Below are 16,129 nucleotides of genomic sequence, written 5' to 3'. Positions count from 1 at the left end.
AGTAGATAATCCTAAATCCCCGAAAAAAAGAAAGAAAATCCAAAACCCGTTCCTGCATGCATGCATATCCGATCATGGCGAAGTCGTTCAGTTCCTATTCAACGGGATGATAAGATCTAAGATGGGATCAAATCAGGCCTCATCAGTTGGAGTCGTTAGCTCCAACAAACTGATCGTTAATCTCTCCGCAAGAAGAACTATTCCCATCGCTAATCATTATCCAACCATCAGGTGACGCACCTATAAATACGCACCCTTCCACCTCCTCCATCGCATCTCATTCACGTCCTTCTCCCCCACGCACGTACCACAATCTCATCGTCTCCACAGCAACAATGGTGCAGCGCAGCTCCAACGCCGAGGTCATGTCCATGGACCTTTCCCCCAAGAAGCCGGCCAAGGCCTACGGCAGCGACGGCGGCGCCTACTACGACTGGTCCCCCGCCGACCTGCCCATGCTCGGCGCGGCCTCCATCGGCGCCGCCAAGCTGCACCTCGCCGCCGGCGGCCTCGCCCTCCCCAGCTACTCCGACTCCGCCAAGGTCTCCTACGTGCTCCAGGGCGCCGGCGCCTGCGGCCTCGTCCTCCCGGAGGCGGCCAAGGAGAAGGTCATCCCCGTCAAGGAGGGCGACGCCCTCGCGCTCCCCTTCGGCGCCGTCACCTGGTGGCACAACGCCGAGGGCTCCTCCGCCGAGCTCGTCGTGCTCTTCCTCGGCGACACCTCTAAGGGCCACACCCCCGGCCGCTTCACCAACTTCCAGCTCACCGGCGCCTCCGGCATCTTCACCGGCTTCTCCACCGAGTTCGTCGCGCGCGCCTGGGATCTCGACCAGGACGCTGCCGCCAAAATCGTCTCCACCCAGCCTGGCTCCGGCGTCGTGAAGATCGCCGCCGGGCACAAGATGCCGGAGCCGCGCGCCGAGGACCGGGAGGGCGTGGTGCTCAACTGCCTTGAGGCGCCGCTGGATGTGGACATCCCGGGCGGCGGCTGCGTTGTGGTGCTCAACACGGCCAACCTGCCGCTGGTGAAGGAGGTCGGGCTGGGCGCCGACCTGGTGAGGATCGGCGGCCGCTCCATGTGCTCGCCGGGCTTCTCGTGCGACTCGGCGTACCAGGTCACCTACATCGTGCGCGGCGGCGGTCGCGTCCAGGTGGTTGGCATCGACGGCACCCGCGTGCTCGAGACCCGTGCGGAGGCAGGGTGCCTCTTCATCGTGCCAAGGTTCTTCGTCGTCTCCAAGATCGCCGACGACACCGGCATGGAGTGGTTCTCCATCATCACCACTCCCAAGTACGTACTACAAGATATACATATGCTCTTTCTCTTGCTACGTACAAGTCACAGGATCTAGACCTAGACTAAACTCGCTTCTGCTTAAAACTCTTCAAGCATGCATGTGTATCTCTGATCTGATGCATTATTTCTGTTTGCTATATTTTGGTTCAGTTCTACAAAATATCACTCTTTCTAAAATAGCACTAAAGCACAATTTTCACGGTATATTTTGCACGGATCTAATGTTAGGTGTCACGAATATAAACATGCATATAGTATAAGATCTGAATGCATATGCAAATTTAGTTTTGTAAATTTCTCAGTGGACTGAAATTGTAAATTTCTCAGTGGACTGAAATTTAGCAAGATTGCTTTCAATTTTATTCAATAATTTTGGATATTCCATATTCTCAACATTGCAAGGTATCTTTTCGAATTGTAGTTTTGTTGCCTATAGCGATATAGGGAAACAAATACTAAAACTGAACTCCTACTGTCATATATACTTTCTATAGGGTGTAGTGTCCATATAATTTGAACGGAGGTATACAAAATTATGTTTGTAGAATTATTGTAATCTCACCGCATGTTGCATTTTACTTTCCCATACATTTCCATTATACTCTCATCAATCTGGTTAACTAAAGTTGTGTTATTCTGTCAAACAAATGCAGCCCAATCTTTAGCCACTTGGCAGGGAAGACGTCGGTGTGGAAGGCAATTTCGCCGGCAGTGCTAGAGACGGCATTCAACACCACCCCGGAGATGGAGAAGCTGTTCCGCTCCAAGAGGCTCGACTCCGAGATCTTCTTCGCCCCCAACTAGATGAGAAGTACATCCGTCTCCGGCATGCTAGGAGCTTAGCTTTTGTTTCTAGATCGTGAATCGAGAGGATAGTTAAATTGGAATGCAGCTATTGAATTCGTAGATGTATTTATAACCAGGAGATTGGTATGATCGTGGTCAATTAGTATTCATGATACTCTTTTGAAATTATTAATATTCAGTGGAGCTCCTCCCATCCATTATTCTAGCCGCTACTTAATTATTTATCTTTGCAATGCAGTGTTCCTTTTTTTCCTCAAATATTAATGGTCGTAGTGTGAGGGTGGGATCGTCGCCTGAATTTTCATTGAAAATTGGCCAGGCGATATAGTAGGCAGAATACAACAGGGTTAAAGGGGAAGACATTAACGCTGTTAGATGCGGTTTTGCCACAGCAGAGCATCCAGAAGCAGGGACGGGTCGTCGAAGACCATCGCATTTTGCTGCTTCCGCAAAGCACCAGAAGCAGTAGCGACGGGGAGTTGCATAGGCAGGTTGAGGAGCTGAAGATCATTAAAGTGATATGCTCTTCAAACTTCTATCTTACATTATGGGATGGAGGGAGTACTACTCCCTCCGTTCGGAATTACTTGTCTCGGAAATGGTTGTATCTAGAACTAAAATACGTCTAGATACATCCATTTCTACGACAAGTAATTCCGAACGGAGGGAGTAGATAGTATCGTTACGGGTATGGTTTTACACTTCGATGTATTTAATTTCTAGATAGTCGATCTGCAGAGAGAACATCCATGCACACCGTACATTTCTGGGCTTGTGTACCTGCAGTACGTAGCTAGCTACATATATAGACGTTTCTTAGACTGTTGTGCTCGCTTTCTTTTTTTTGGAAAGCATAATGAATAGCTTTTTTTAGGGGTTTATTCAGAAATCATAATGAGCGGAATACAAGCAATATCCGGCAGAACCCCTAAGCCACAGATGGCGACCCACCTCCAGAGACGCAACTCCTTTTGCTAGAGAGTGGGCTTCAATTTATTTTCTCTAAACTCAAATCGGAAATCTATGAAAGCAAAGTTACTAGTACAAAGTTTAATATCGTTCAGGACCTGTGCCTATGAAGGTGAAGCTCCCTTATGTTTGTGAGGACCTTGAGACAGTCCGAGGCAACAACCAAATGCCGAATGTTCAAATCTTGTGTCAGAGCAATGGCCTCGCAGCAAGCATGCGCCTCCAAAATAGTCGGATCAACTAGTCCATCAAAAACTACAGCTGATGAACCTAGATAGTTACCGTCCTTGTCCCTTATCAGTGTCGCATTCCACCATCTACATTTGCCTTGCAAATGTGGATGAAGGTCTGAGCGTGTAGTCTCTTGGGAGCCAATTCTCTTCCCATATATGTGTACTTGAACTAGACCCAATGCTCTTAATTAATCCCAAAGCTAGAGTGTCTCTTCATTCTAGTATGGATCTCCACATTTGTGATGGAGCTGACCCCAATGTAGCGTCCATAAGATGATCGTTGGGGTAATACCTTGCTTTTAGAACTCGGGCACTAGGTGACTCCGGTTCCTGTAACAATCTCCATGCTTGGCGAGCAAGGAGAGAAAGGTTAAAAAGCTCGATATCGCGAAAGCCAAGCCCTCATATGAACTTTGGTTTTGTCATTGTTTTCCAAGACACCCATGCCGTCTTCCTTTCTCCATTCTTGCTACCCCACCAAAACTTTCGGATTGGGCCATTAATGTGCTCACATAGACCTCTAGGCAACTTAAAGCAAGCCATGGAATAAGTAAAGATTGATTGAACAACCGACTTAATTATAACTTCCTTACCACCGGCAGATAAACTCTTCTCCATCCAACCTTGGATTCTTTTCCAAATTATATCTTTCAGGTACTTGAAACAACCTTCTTTTGATCTTTACTACAGAACATTGATCCGCGGCATTCAGGCCGGGCCCATCGGCACACAGCAACCGGGCTGTTTCGAGCGAAAGAGTCATACTCCCTTTGTTCCTAAATATTTGTCTTTCTAGACATTTCAAATGACTACTACATACGAATGTATGTAGACATATTTTAGAGTGTAGATTCATTCATTTTGCTCCGTATGTAGTCTCTTGTTGAAATGCCTAGAAAGACAAGTATTTAGGAACGGAGGGAGTACATGCTGTGCATGCATGCGTTTTATTTTCTACGTTCTGCATGCATGCACCATATAAAGTGAACATGGACAAATACTGAATATCGCTCTACCTCTAGTCCTGGATTAGTAGACATTCTAGTAATTGGCTAAGCACAATTAATTTTACGAGATGTTGTAGCAAAACAAAAGTACGGGTAGTGTGAAAGAGTCGATGCAGCAACGAAGGGAGAGGGGTATGCCATTACAATCATGGAATCCATCCATAGACAAATGGTGAAGAGAAAGAACAAAGCTACTCATGGAAGGGGGCCCTCCTATGGCCGTGTTTTTTTACTAAATCACCCCTTTTTAGACTTAATTTGTCCACTGGCCCCTTCAATCTTATTTCCGGATCTGACCCCAAAAATCACGCCAATCCATTTATCATTTTTTAATACACGTGACGACGTCAAACAATTTTCACAATTTAATCCCTGCTGGCTGCCCATCCTATTTGGCAACAAAAGCCAAACACACCTAATGATCTGGCATGTATCCAATCAGTGGCAGAGCTTGACAAGGTTTAACGGGGGCGCCAATTAGAAATCCTCAACAATCGAACGTATTCATCTCTATCGAACAGCTAGTGGTCAACAACGGGAAGGAGGGCAAGAGACGGATCCACTGAGGTAGCCAAAGAGGAATCCCGGAAGGTCGATGAGACGGTGAGGTTTCTGGTGGTTGGCAATGTTGCCTCCGAGCTTAGTGGAGGTTGTCCTCAATGTCGAGAGCACCAGCCAAGCAGAAAGGATGTAGCGCGCACCAGTCAATGAGGTGTGGATGGGTTGGAGTTGCTCCGGTGTGGTTTAGTTGGTGACGGGCGGTGCCATGGTTGAGCGCGTCGGGTGACCGGGGAAGCACCATTGCACATCGCATGCTATGGTGTGGTTGAAGGGAAGCACCGCACCGCACCTTGGCCAGTGATTAGCCGATTTAAGGAACTATAACCCAATTCTTAAAAAAATTTGAATTAGAGCCCCATATGCCCTAGAGAAACCAAGCTAGCTGCCTCTGTTGATATTTGTGTTAACGTCCTCCTCCTCTTGCATTGTACAACAACACTAATGAAATAATGGCCAAGAAAGGATACTGTGTGATAGCCAGAACTCCCCAAAAAACCCGGGGAAAATGTTTTGCTTGAGATCGGTGAATGGAACTCCACTTGCCTGTTTTGGTGCAGGAGCTCGACGCAAACAATTGTTCAAGCGACCGCGACCCCTTTGGGCCGGCTTTTGGGTCATCTCCCTCGCTTGCCGCTGATTACATACATGCCTATCAGATGATCTAGGTGAGGGATTAGATATATCACAAACAAATTGCATGCTGGTCGGGTGCAACAATAGAATCATGACAACATACATGCATATCGGTTGCGAGCATGCATTTGCCTGGTATATATACATCTTCCTCCAGAAGCAAATACTAGTAGCAAGTGAGCTAGCTATGGTATATATAGATGGAAGCATGTAGTGCTGGAATATATAGTAGGTATCCCAGTAATTCACACTAGCTAGCTTGTCTCAAAACCAAGTTATTGGCTATGTGTATACAATTTGGGTGAGATGTTGGAGTGAAACAAACATGCGAGTGTGAGATAGTCAATCCAACTATGGAGGGAAGGAGGTGTGTCATTTCTATCTATACTACTATTAAAAGAGCAAACATAAACTCCCCTAAAACCACACAGTAAACTATACACAGAGTAATCAGGACCCTCGGATTAAGTCAAATTAAATGCATCCTACTGCTCATATTACATCAGTGGGGTAACAATCCGATGAACGTCTGAGATCAATTGTTCTGCCTGGCAGACGCCGTGGTCTGCGAACAGCGGCCGCTCCACCTCGGGTTCCCTGACCCTTCTTCTCTAGGCTGGGCAGAGAAACCATGGCGGTGGATCCGCAGCGTTCACGTCCGCTCCACCTCTGGTAGCGCAGATCACGGCCAGCGGTCCGATGGAGGCGGGTACCGGCGCGGTTGCTATTCTGCCCTGCGCTCCCTCCATGTCTCCTCCTGCGCCTCCGGTGGCCAGACACCTCTTCCACTCCGGCCTAGGTAATTCTCTGCGCTCTGCTCTCCCTCGTGCGTGCGCCCATACCTGCTCCCGTGTGCTATAGGCATCGAGCTGCGGTGAATCATATGCTGGCCATGTCAAGTTCTAGGATTTTCGTCTTTGCATAGGAATCGATTTTGCAGGCGTGGTTCCTTGCTTTTCTAGGCTGATTCAGATTTTTTTTTCTTTTCGATTTATGAATGTCGGAAGAAGAGGTTAGAGACAAACTGTCCAATCTGTTGTGACTTCATATTCACATCAATCTGAATGTAATGTAGACAAACTTCAGTGGTATATTGAAAATGGTTTACCCTTTTCTTCTTGAAACAGATAAATGTTGGATTAGTTGACCCTGTCATTATCTCATTCCACCCCAACACATGGTATAGCTTTTCTTCTTTGATCATCGCTGATCTTACAAACTGCAGGGGCACCCTCATCGTTGGCGCATTTTATATTTCTCAGGTCAGACAGTGTGCAGCCACACCTGGTCATCCAGTTTTAGAAGAATGTATATCTGCAGGTAACCACGACGAGTAAACGATCTTCCGCTGCCTTCCGCTCAATTTTGTTTGGATGGTGCATAATTTCTTTCATCGAGTCTTTGATAAACCAAATAGTTACTAAAGTAGTTAATTAGGAGCCTAATCATGTGTAAACTATTGTGCATCGAGTCTTCAATAAACTAGAGCAGTTTCTTTTTTTTAGAACAAAGATGCCAGGGGCGTTTGGCTTTAACTTAATAAAGCCCACAACAGGCAGCGTGACATGACACAGAATCTTAGTACAACACCAATAGACTAGCTAGAGCAGTTTCTACATGCAAGATGCATCGAATAGTATTTGTTCTTCTTCCGTGGAGTAATGAGCGAGAGAGAGAAAGTGAAAAATGTTTGCAGGTTATTATATACGGTGCTTGTTTCTCACAGCACGCTTTTACATGTGATTATATAATGTCCATTGATTAGTTCGGTTGAATCTGGGCATGCTTTTAGACTTAAAATCAAGGAAAAAAATAGCGCAGCCTTCAAAAAAACGCTATAAATGAAATAGCATGCTAATAGCGCGCTATTTTGCAAAATAGCATTTCACAAAACATTATTCAGATTTCAACATATAGCATACAAATGACAGATATATCAACACAAATGACATATTTCAGCAGCTAAAACCAAGGCTAAAACATTGTTCAGATAACAAAGCACGGTCCAGATATAGGCATATAGCACTGTTCAGAGTTCATACATTCAGATTTCAGACAAACAAAGTAGACAGATAAATTAAATAGCCAACAAGCAAGGTCCAGAATAGCAGAAATAAGGACTTAGAACTTTAGGAGCCAGCCAACAATGATGCAGCAGCTCAATCAGAATCAGATGAACTTGCTGACATGGCGACAACGACCCGAGCAAGAGGATTAGAGGAGGCAACGAAGACCCGAGGAGGCGACGGCGACCCGAGGAGGCGGCCGACCGTTGCTGGAGGAGACGGGCGAAGCACCGGCGGCCGCAGCTGCCACCGTCGCCTCGTTCGATTTGGGAAGGGCTCGCTCGGTAGGTTGGTTAGGGTTCGCTCGGCTGGAGATATGCTTGGTTACTGGGCCAGAAGGCCCAAAAATATAGTGGGCTGATGAAAAATTCGTCTGAAAAAAAACACCGTCGAAAAAATAGCGCCGATACGCGCTATAGCGCGCAATCGCCGTATTTAGCGCGAATAGCGCCGTAGCGAGTGAAATCTGCATAGCGTAGCATTTAGTTTTCAGAAACGCTATAGCGCGCTATTTTTTTCCTTGCTATGTATTTGTGCAGCGCAGGCGAAGTCGAATGACAAGAACCAGCTAGACGAGGGCATCCATTCGAAATACATATCTAATCTTCTATGTGTGGGATCCTTTTTCTGTTCTGAATTTGTTGTTAGGGCGAGCTTGTTACTCTCTACATGGATTTCAAGTTGGATGAGAGCTACACGCTGAGCAAGATCTCCATCTGGACTGGCGACGGCTTCCACAATCTCAAGGCAATTCCTCTTTTCTGAAGATAGCAGCGAGGTGCCCAGTAAGAGCACACACGAATCTCTGAATTATAAGCGACGGTGAAATTTGTGGCCGGTGAAGGTAGACGGCTACAACCAACTACCAGGGGAGATGCAAACCACTGACAAATACGCTACAACCTGCAAATGGAAAAGCTACAACGCACCGAGAGCTGCAATGGTCAGTGCGCAGAGCTGCGATGGTCACCATGGCGTTTGGGACCATGGTTGCGGCAAGCTGCAGCAGTCACTACGCCAAGCTAGAACGGTGGCTACGATTTGCTGCATCAGCGGTGATGAGCCGGCAAGCTTCGACGCCAGTGTCTCCACTCGTCCATGGTGGAGGGTCGGCGGGGGCTTGGTTGCGGCCGCGCTTCGCCGGTGGCAGCACTGGTTTAGGCAAGCTGAAGAAAAATGTGTTGCTACAAGCCTACAAGGAAGAAGAAGGAACAGAGATGGCAACTTCGTGAAGAGATAAGGTTGTGTTAAAAAAGATGGAAAAAGTCTAAAACAAACCTTAAACTTGTAGACAAAAGCTAAAACAAACCCTGAACTTTCAATCCCTGAAATCAGCACACCGAACTTTTCGATCCCGGTCTATTTTGTACCTAGAGAGTAGTTCACTGGTATTCACTGACGTAGCAAGTGAAATCAGGCCGGCCCATTAGAGCAGTCGCTCACACGCTGGCACTGCTCTGATTTTAACTTGTTTTTCTTTTGTTTTTTATTTTTCATTGATTTTCTTCGGCTTTCTTTTTTACTTCCCTATATTTTTTATTTCCTGATTTTTTTTTGTATTGTTTGTTTCTTCTTTCCTTTTTGTTTCTTTACCGGTTTTAACTATAAAAAATTGTACACACGTCTATTTTTTCTCAGCACACAAAGTACATTTTTAACACACATATGCAATATTTTTTGGCACACTATTGACATATTTCAAATATTTTTTGTATATTTTTTAAAATACATGTTTTCACATTTTTTTGAATACACAATAACGTTTTTCTAAATACACGTTCAACATTTTCTAAAACCGTACGAACATTTTTAACATTGTTTAAAAGGTTCTCCCATTTAAAAAATCAAAAAGTTTTCGGACTTTAAATTTTTGTTCAGGTTTTAAATTCTGTTCAAATTTTTGAAAAACATTAAGTTTCAAAAAGTATTCAATTTTTCAAAACTGATTCTGTTTTCAAAAAGTTGTTCATTTTAAAAAAATTATTCAGCATTTTTCTAAGTCACCTGTTCAGGTTTCAAAAGTTGGTCGCATTTTAAAATTTTCAAAAAGTTTTTACTGTTTAACATTTTGTTCAGGTTCAAAATTGTTTATGTTTCAAACAATGTACCCTTTTTCAAATTGATTCTGTTTTTAAAATGTTGTTCTATTTTTTAAAAAATATTCAGAATTTTTAAAACTAGTCGCGCTTTAATTATTTTCCAGAGATTTCAGAAATTATTTACATTTTTCGTATTTGTTTGACTTTAAAAATGTTTTTCCTAATGTCGATGTTGCGGCGTGTGTTAAATGTTTCGAGCATCCCAATAAATCAATGAGTGCGGGCTGTTGTAGTGGCTTGCATGAGGAGTTAAGTATTGCCAGGTCTCAAGTTCGATCCCTCGGGACGCTCCTTTTGGACGCTCGCAACGATCAGCAGCCATTCACCACGTGTCTTGCTCTGGACGCGCCCTCCGGATTTTAATTTATTTTTATTTTTACCCATGCGTTTTCGGCTTTTTAAACGGGTTTTTCCAGTTTTTTTTCGATGTTTTGGCTTTTCACCGGTCGAAAAAAATTTGCGCGGAAAAATGCTTTTCTTTTTTCCCTTTCGCGAGAGTCACGGTTTTGCTTCCGCGAGAGGCACGTTTTTTTTCACCGGATTTTAATTTATTTTTATTTTTACGCACGCGTTTTCGGCTTTTTAAACGGGGTTTTCCAGTTTTTTTCGATGTTTTGGTTTTTCACCGGTCTTCCTTAGCTTTTCGTAAAAAAAAAGGAAAAAAAATTTGCGCGGAAAAATGCTTTTCTTTTTTTCCCTTTCGCGAGAGTCACGGTTTTGCTTCCGCGAGAGGCACGTTTTTTTTCACGACAGTCACGCGCGTGCCTCTCGGAAACGGGAAAAATAACGTGTTTTCTGTTTTTTCCTTTCGGTAGAGTCACGGTTTTGCTTCCGCGAGAGGCACGGTTGTGCTTTAGCGAGAGTCACGGCCGTGCCTCTCGGAAACGGAAAAAAACGTGTTTTCCTGTTTATGTTTCTTTCGCGAGAGTCACGGTTTTTCTTCCGCGAGAGGCACGCTTGTGCTTTTGCGAGAGTCACGGCCGTGCCTCTCGGAAACGGAAAAAAATACGTTTTCTATTTTTCTTTCCTTTCATGAGAGTCACGGTTTTGCTTCCGCGAGAGGCACGGTTGTGCTTTCGCGAGAGTCACGGCCGTGCCTCCTTGGAAACGAAAAAAAACACATTTCCCCTTCTTTTTTTCCTTTCGTGAGAGTCACGGTTTTGCTTCCGTGAGAGGCACAATTGTGATTTCGTGAGAGGCACGGACGTGCCTCTTTCGGAAAGGAAAAAACCCGTGCTCGTGGTCCGGTTTTTTCGTCCGGTTTTTTTCGTGACAGAAAAGTCATGAAAATCTATCAACATGTGATCTAGTTTTGGAGAGAATTCAACGGTGAAAGCGGTTTGAAATTTGGACGTACGGTTTAAGAGACAAAACGTTTTGAATAAACGGATCTACAGAAAAAGATAAAACTCTCAGGTTGCGACAAGTGGCGCGCTGCATGTGCGCCACTTGCCGCAACCATGGAGTTGGAGTGATCTTTGCAACGAGTACTCCTCAACTAGTGATTTCGGTCTTTTTACACCACATATTATGAAAAAAGAAAAATAATAGACTAAAAACGAAAAAGAAAAAGAAAATCTCGCTTCGCGCCTGTTGGGCCGGCCCAATCGTGTCCGCAGTGAACAGTCCCGGGATTAAACCCGCCACATCCATAATCCCTGTTTGGGAACGCACTCAAGGCTCAAAATAGACTGGGATCGAAAAATTTAATGTGTCCATTTCAGGGATTGAAAATTCAGCGGTCAATTTAGCTTTCGTCTACAAATTAAATGTTTATTTTGGACTTTTTTCAGAAAAAGATAGAGGGCCTAGCCTGTGTGAGCGTGGGTTACGAAGCACGCGATCTAAACAAATCACGTGGCCAGCGCGCGTCTGGCGCAGCGTTTCCGCCGGCGCCCCGGCTAGAAACGTTTACCTTCACATAACCTAGCATGGTTGGAATTGATGAATTTGACTAAAAAAGGTAAGAATTAATGAGTTTGCAATGGATATGGATCGAACCTAATAAATGACAACCTAATTAGCAATTACTAATCACCTCACTTTACTAGCGCTGCTACTATTTAAACCGGGCTAATTGTCTAGGGGATGCCATTCAGACATACTCCTATACTTCATGGAAAAGATGCATAGAGGCCGATTGTCCACCATGGCGAGGTCGGTCGTCACGATGGCGGTGATAGCAGTGCTGCTGGTCCGCTGCACCGCCGTTGGTGCTGATTCTCGTGGGGCGACAATGGAGCGGAGGTTCCCACCCATCCCGACAGAGCCCTTCCCAATGCCACCGTCCCACAAGCACCCACCGCCGGCGCCGGTACATGCGCCTCCTCGCCGCCGGTCCCCGTCGACCGAGCAGCCAACTCACGGCGGCGTTGCTGTTTAGTTATGTTCTATGTGTAGTAGTCTCTTTTGATTATGGATGCACCAGAGATTAAGGTGCTGCCTTCTTACTTCGTAGAGTAATAATTGTCAACCAAGAATAAGATATTGTTAACCCTACCTGGCAAAAAGAACAAAAATAAGATGCATGACCGTGTGTCCGTGTTTCCGAACTGCGATACCGTTGAAATGTGTGGGCATTGGAAATGCCTGTTTCAATTGGGCCGAATAGATTCATGTCGAGATGAATTATAAATAAATAAAGCATTGTGGGTGCCTCCAGCACACAAGAAAAAACAAAAAGGCAATGTGCATATATGACAAACCAAGAAAGAAAGCCCCCAGAAGGAAGCATCGGATTCTATTCGAGCCCATCGTCGTTGTGGCTCCCTCTACCAAACATCCACTGCCGACTATGCTTGTATATGTGCCGCGGTGTGTGTCGATCAAACAAAGCTGGCCAGTCCTTCCAAAGAAATATTCCAAACAATCCATCTCCACACGAATCAAAATCAAAGCAGCACATACACATGTACACGCGAGAGAAAAGGGGGAAAAGGAGATGGAGAAAGATGCGAGTGATCGCTTTGCTTTTGGAAAGACGCTGAGATTTTCATGCGTATTTTGCTCGTTTTAACTTGATGCTTTATCATTGCGTGTACGTTTCTAAGTAGACTTGAATTTTCACAACATGCACCAAGGGTTCGGACTACTAGCACTAACCAAGATTACTGGAGTCGTTTGAGAGGGATTCATGATACTAGTAGTATTATCGATGCCTCCAAACCAGAAGTTTGGCCGCTAGCTTTTATTGTAACATATTTAATATGTAAAATACAACATGTAAAGGTCCACATAGCAAAGCACATATGCTAGATAGATAGTACTCATTCGTGGAGTATTAAGTTTCATCCAAAAAACTGACACCATCAGAAAATGATCCTGTGGCTATGAGGGCGTTCGCTGGAGATTTCCTCCTGGGGAATGGTCGCCAGATAGCATTTCATAAAGAAAATATTAGCCTGAATGGAGCAATGCAAGGAAAGAAAAACATAAAGATGAATGGAAAGGCTATACTACTACCTGGTGCACAAATTAAGAGGACGGTACCCCATTGTTTCAGACTTTCAGTGCAGCTTCTCCGGACGAGGATGAATGCCGGCCGGCCATGATTACACCAGAAAGTCAAAAAGGTACCCAAATTAGCCTAGGTATTCGTGCCGTAGTTGGCTTATTATCTAGTTACTCCATATTGGGCAAGAGGTAGAGCTTGTTGTGGTGCACAAATTAAGGGATCGATTTGACCATTGTGCCAGCTGTGCGTAGCATGTTCTACCGCAACACTTCAAAACATTTCTAGTGCATTCTTTTCTCCCGCCGCTACCGCTGCCTAATTTCAGGTATGCAACTAGCTCGGCGTTACATATGGTTTCATGTTTAGTGCGTCTTTTCTTAGCTTCATGCAAGAAGCTTCTTTTTGTATAAAAAATTGGTAGCTTGTATAAAAAATTGTATAAATTTTTTTGTTGGTTCTTCGCTGGTGCAGGTGTAAATGTGAACAAACTGAAAAGCTCACCCCGATTTTTGTAGCTATAACTTTTTACCGTAAAAGAAGCTGAGTTGGCCGAAAGGTACATGCACGCTCCTATCGGGTCCTTTTCTTCTCTTCCGAGAGTATACACGTTAATAAAACTGTGAGAAAGAAAGGAAGTAAGTAACAAAGGGTGGCGGCTGTGGTTCCAAATGTCTCAAATCCATTCCTCTGGTCCCTTTCTTCTTATTCTTCTTAGAGTATACAATTTCGGTGCATGGATAGCGACGAGCAATAGGCCGGTGAAGATGTACAAGTCGATATTTGTCTCTCGCTCTCTCTATGTGACTTATTTCACAAAGGACCTTTCCTCTGGCTCTATGCGTGTTTGCGCGCGCGCAGTGTGCTACTAGTTGTATTATTTATTTATTTTCAAAAAGGAGGCTACTAGTTGTATTTGATTTAGGTATGTATGAATTTAACCTACTTCGTTCTAGACTGATTTACTATGGATGGATGGTGAATTCGTCCGCCTTGGAGGAGAGATAGGTGCGACCCCTCCCACCCCTCCCGGTCACTCCCGCGAGTGACGCGAAGGGGAAACCCTAGCCGCCAACCTTCGGCCCCCCTCCCACCCCGCCTTCCCTCTCGTCGCCGCCGGCTCGCGCAGAGGGGCGAAGCCCTTCTACGTCGGCGGCGGCGGGACGTTTCTTCCCCTGCATTGTCAAGGGCTGGCGCGGGCCGACGAGGAAAGGTGGTGGCGCAACGCTGGCAGAAGGCGCGGTGGCGGGCGGCGGCGGTGGGACTGGCGCTTGGCGGCTGTGCGGAGGGCCCTGTGGTGGCGGGGCTTGCGCGGGCGCGAGCGGGGCCTCCTGCTCATGTCGCGCCGGATCTGCGGCAGCGGCCGCTGCCGGGTGGCGCACCAACTCCCCTGCGGTGGGTGGCCAGGGCTGATGAGGAAGGCCGCCGTGTCTGGCTGCATGGGCAGCGGGCTGGCGGCGGGCACGGAGCTGGCTCTGGGGTCTCTGCGTTGGCCCCTTGGAGCGGATCTGACGGCGACGACCTCCTCCCCTGCGCCTCTTCTTACCTCGCCGGTCTGCGAGCCGGGCATCCGTGTGCCCGGGGCTCGTGGCTGGTTGGGGATGAAGGGTTGGTGGGTTTGGACCAGGGGAAACCCTTGGTCTGCGGCTGCGTCCACGGTGCCGGCGGCGCTCCGGCGTCTCCAGTTGGGGCGGCATCGAGGTCCGTCCCCCACCCTCTTCCTCCGCGACCTGGGTGAAAGCCTAAACTCTCCGGTTGGGTGGTGATGGCGCTCTGGCGTTGTTGTCCTTCTTGAAGGCGCCGCCTTTGGTCGGCGGATGGGTGGTCGAGGCTTCGTAGGTGGAGGCTTGTCTTCCTCAGTGGTGCTCCTGCTCAGCTTCTTTTGGTCGACGTTGGTCTGGGCTACGGCGGTGATGAAGTATGGGTGTGGCGGTGCGAGGTGAGTCGGCCGTGCTTGCGTCCTCTCCATGGCGGCATGTTGGTCCGGCCTTCCGCTCGGGTGAGCGGCTTTACCTGCCGACGGCGTGGCGCCCTACGGTCTGGGGCGAGAGGGCAGGGGGCCTTCTTCGGGGGTAGAGATGGCTTGTGGACCGACAGTGTTTGAGCCTCGGTGGAGTTGACAGTGCGTGGCCTCCTCTGGCTGCGGGTTACTTCCCTGTCTTTGTCGTGTCGTAGGCAGGACCGGGTTAGCCGAGTTAGAAGTTCTTCCGGTGTCTTGTATCTTTACCGTTCTTGCTCTTTTCTTTCTGTTGTTTTATGCTGGATGTGGTGCTTTATAATATAAAGCGGGGGAGACCCTTTTTCTCAATTCATCCGCCTTGATATTTCTCAGGTAACTGAGAATTTATTTCACGATTAGTCGAATCCGGTGAAACTTTCAGGCTAAAGACAGCGGCACCGGCTGACGATGACGTCATAAGTGGAGGTCAATCCGAGGCATGAGTGGTTTGAATAGGGGCAATGGCGGAGCTATGTTCATGTCGGGCAACTTTGAAATATTTGTGAAGATATTCTTTCTAAAGAGGCACAGATTTAGAGAAAAATAGTTGTTGACCCCCTCAGATTTTCATGATTTGCATTTAGCCCCCCTAAACCTTTTGCCTAGCTCCGCCACTGAATAGGGGTACGGGCTCATCAGAGAAATCTTATTTCCGAGGATGTTTAAGGGAAGGTTGGGGCCGCCGACAGCACAACGGTCTTATGGATGAAGAAGATGAACATAAAAATGCCTAAGGAGAAAGACAGAGGGATTGGTTGTTCCTATTCCCTCCTTCCATCTATACAGTGTCTAATGCGTTTTTCGAGGCAAACTTTGACCAAATGTTAGAGCAATAATATATGATATGCAAGTTACACAAAGCATACCGTCAAATTCGTATGTGAAAGGAGCTCCCAATGATATAATTTTCACATTATACATCTTATATACTATTAATCTTATCAATAGTCAAAGGCGGTCTTAGAAAAAGACATTAGGCCCTATATAGATGGAAAGAGGGAGTAATT

At 46.3% G+C, this 16,129-nt stretch overlaps 1 protein-coding gene across 1 annotated transcript; it reads left to right on the top strand.

The window, feature by feature from the left end:
- The first annotated feature begins 261 nt into the window (after positions 1-261).
- On the top strand, positions 262-2,316 carry LOC119282676 (11S globulin seed storage protein 2-like). Its single transcript, XM_037562815.1, has 2 exons — positions 262-1,291; positions 1,951-2,316. Exons 1-2 carry the CDS (start codon positions 336-338, stop codon positions 2,099-2,101), a joined length of 1,107 nt encoding a protein of 368 aa, XP_037418712.1. The 5' UTR covers positions 262-335; the 3' UTR covers positions 2,102-2,316.
- Positions 2,317-16,129: the final 13,813 nt, after the last annotated feature.

This window comes from Triticum dicoccoides, chromosome 3B (genome assembly GCF_002162155.2).
Source record: "Triticum dicoccoides isolate Atlit2015 ecotype Zavitan chromosome 3B, WEW_v2.0, whole genome shotgun sequence".
NCBI classification, from domain to species: domain Eukaryota; kingdom Viridiplantae; phylum Streptophyta; class Magnoliopsida; order Poales; family Poaceae; genus Triticum; species Triticum dicoccoides.
The sequence above is the reverse complement of the archived record's forward strand: the minus strand, read 5'-3'. Positions and strand labels throughout refer to the sequence as shown.

Excerpts from the sequence above, each read along its gene's own strand:
- LOC119282676 (XM_037562815.1), top strand. The coding sequence starts at position 336 with ATGGTGCAGCGCAGCTCCAACGCCGAGGTCATGTCCATGGACCTTTCC. Across the intron at positions 1,292-1,950 it reads TCCATCATCACCACTCCCAA|CCCAATCTTTAGCCACTTGG; the intron begins GTACGTACTACA and ends AAACAAATGCAG.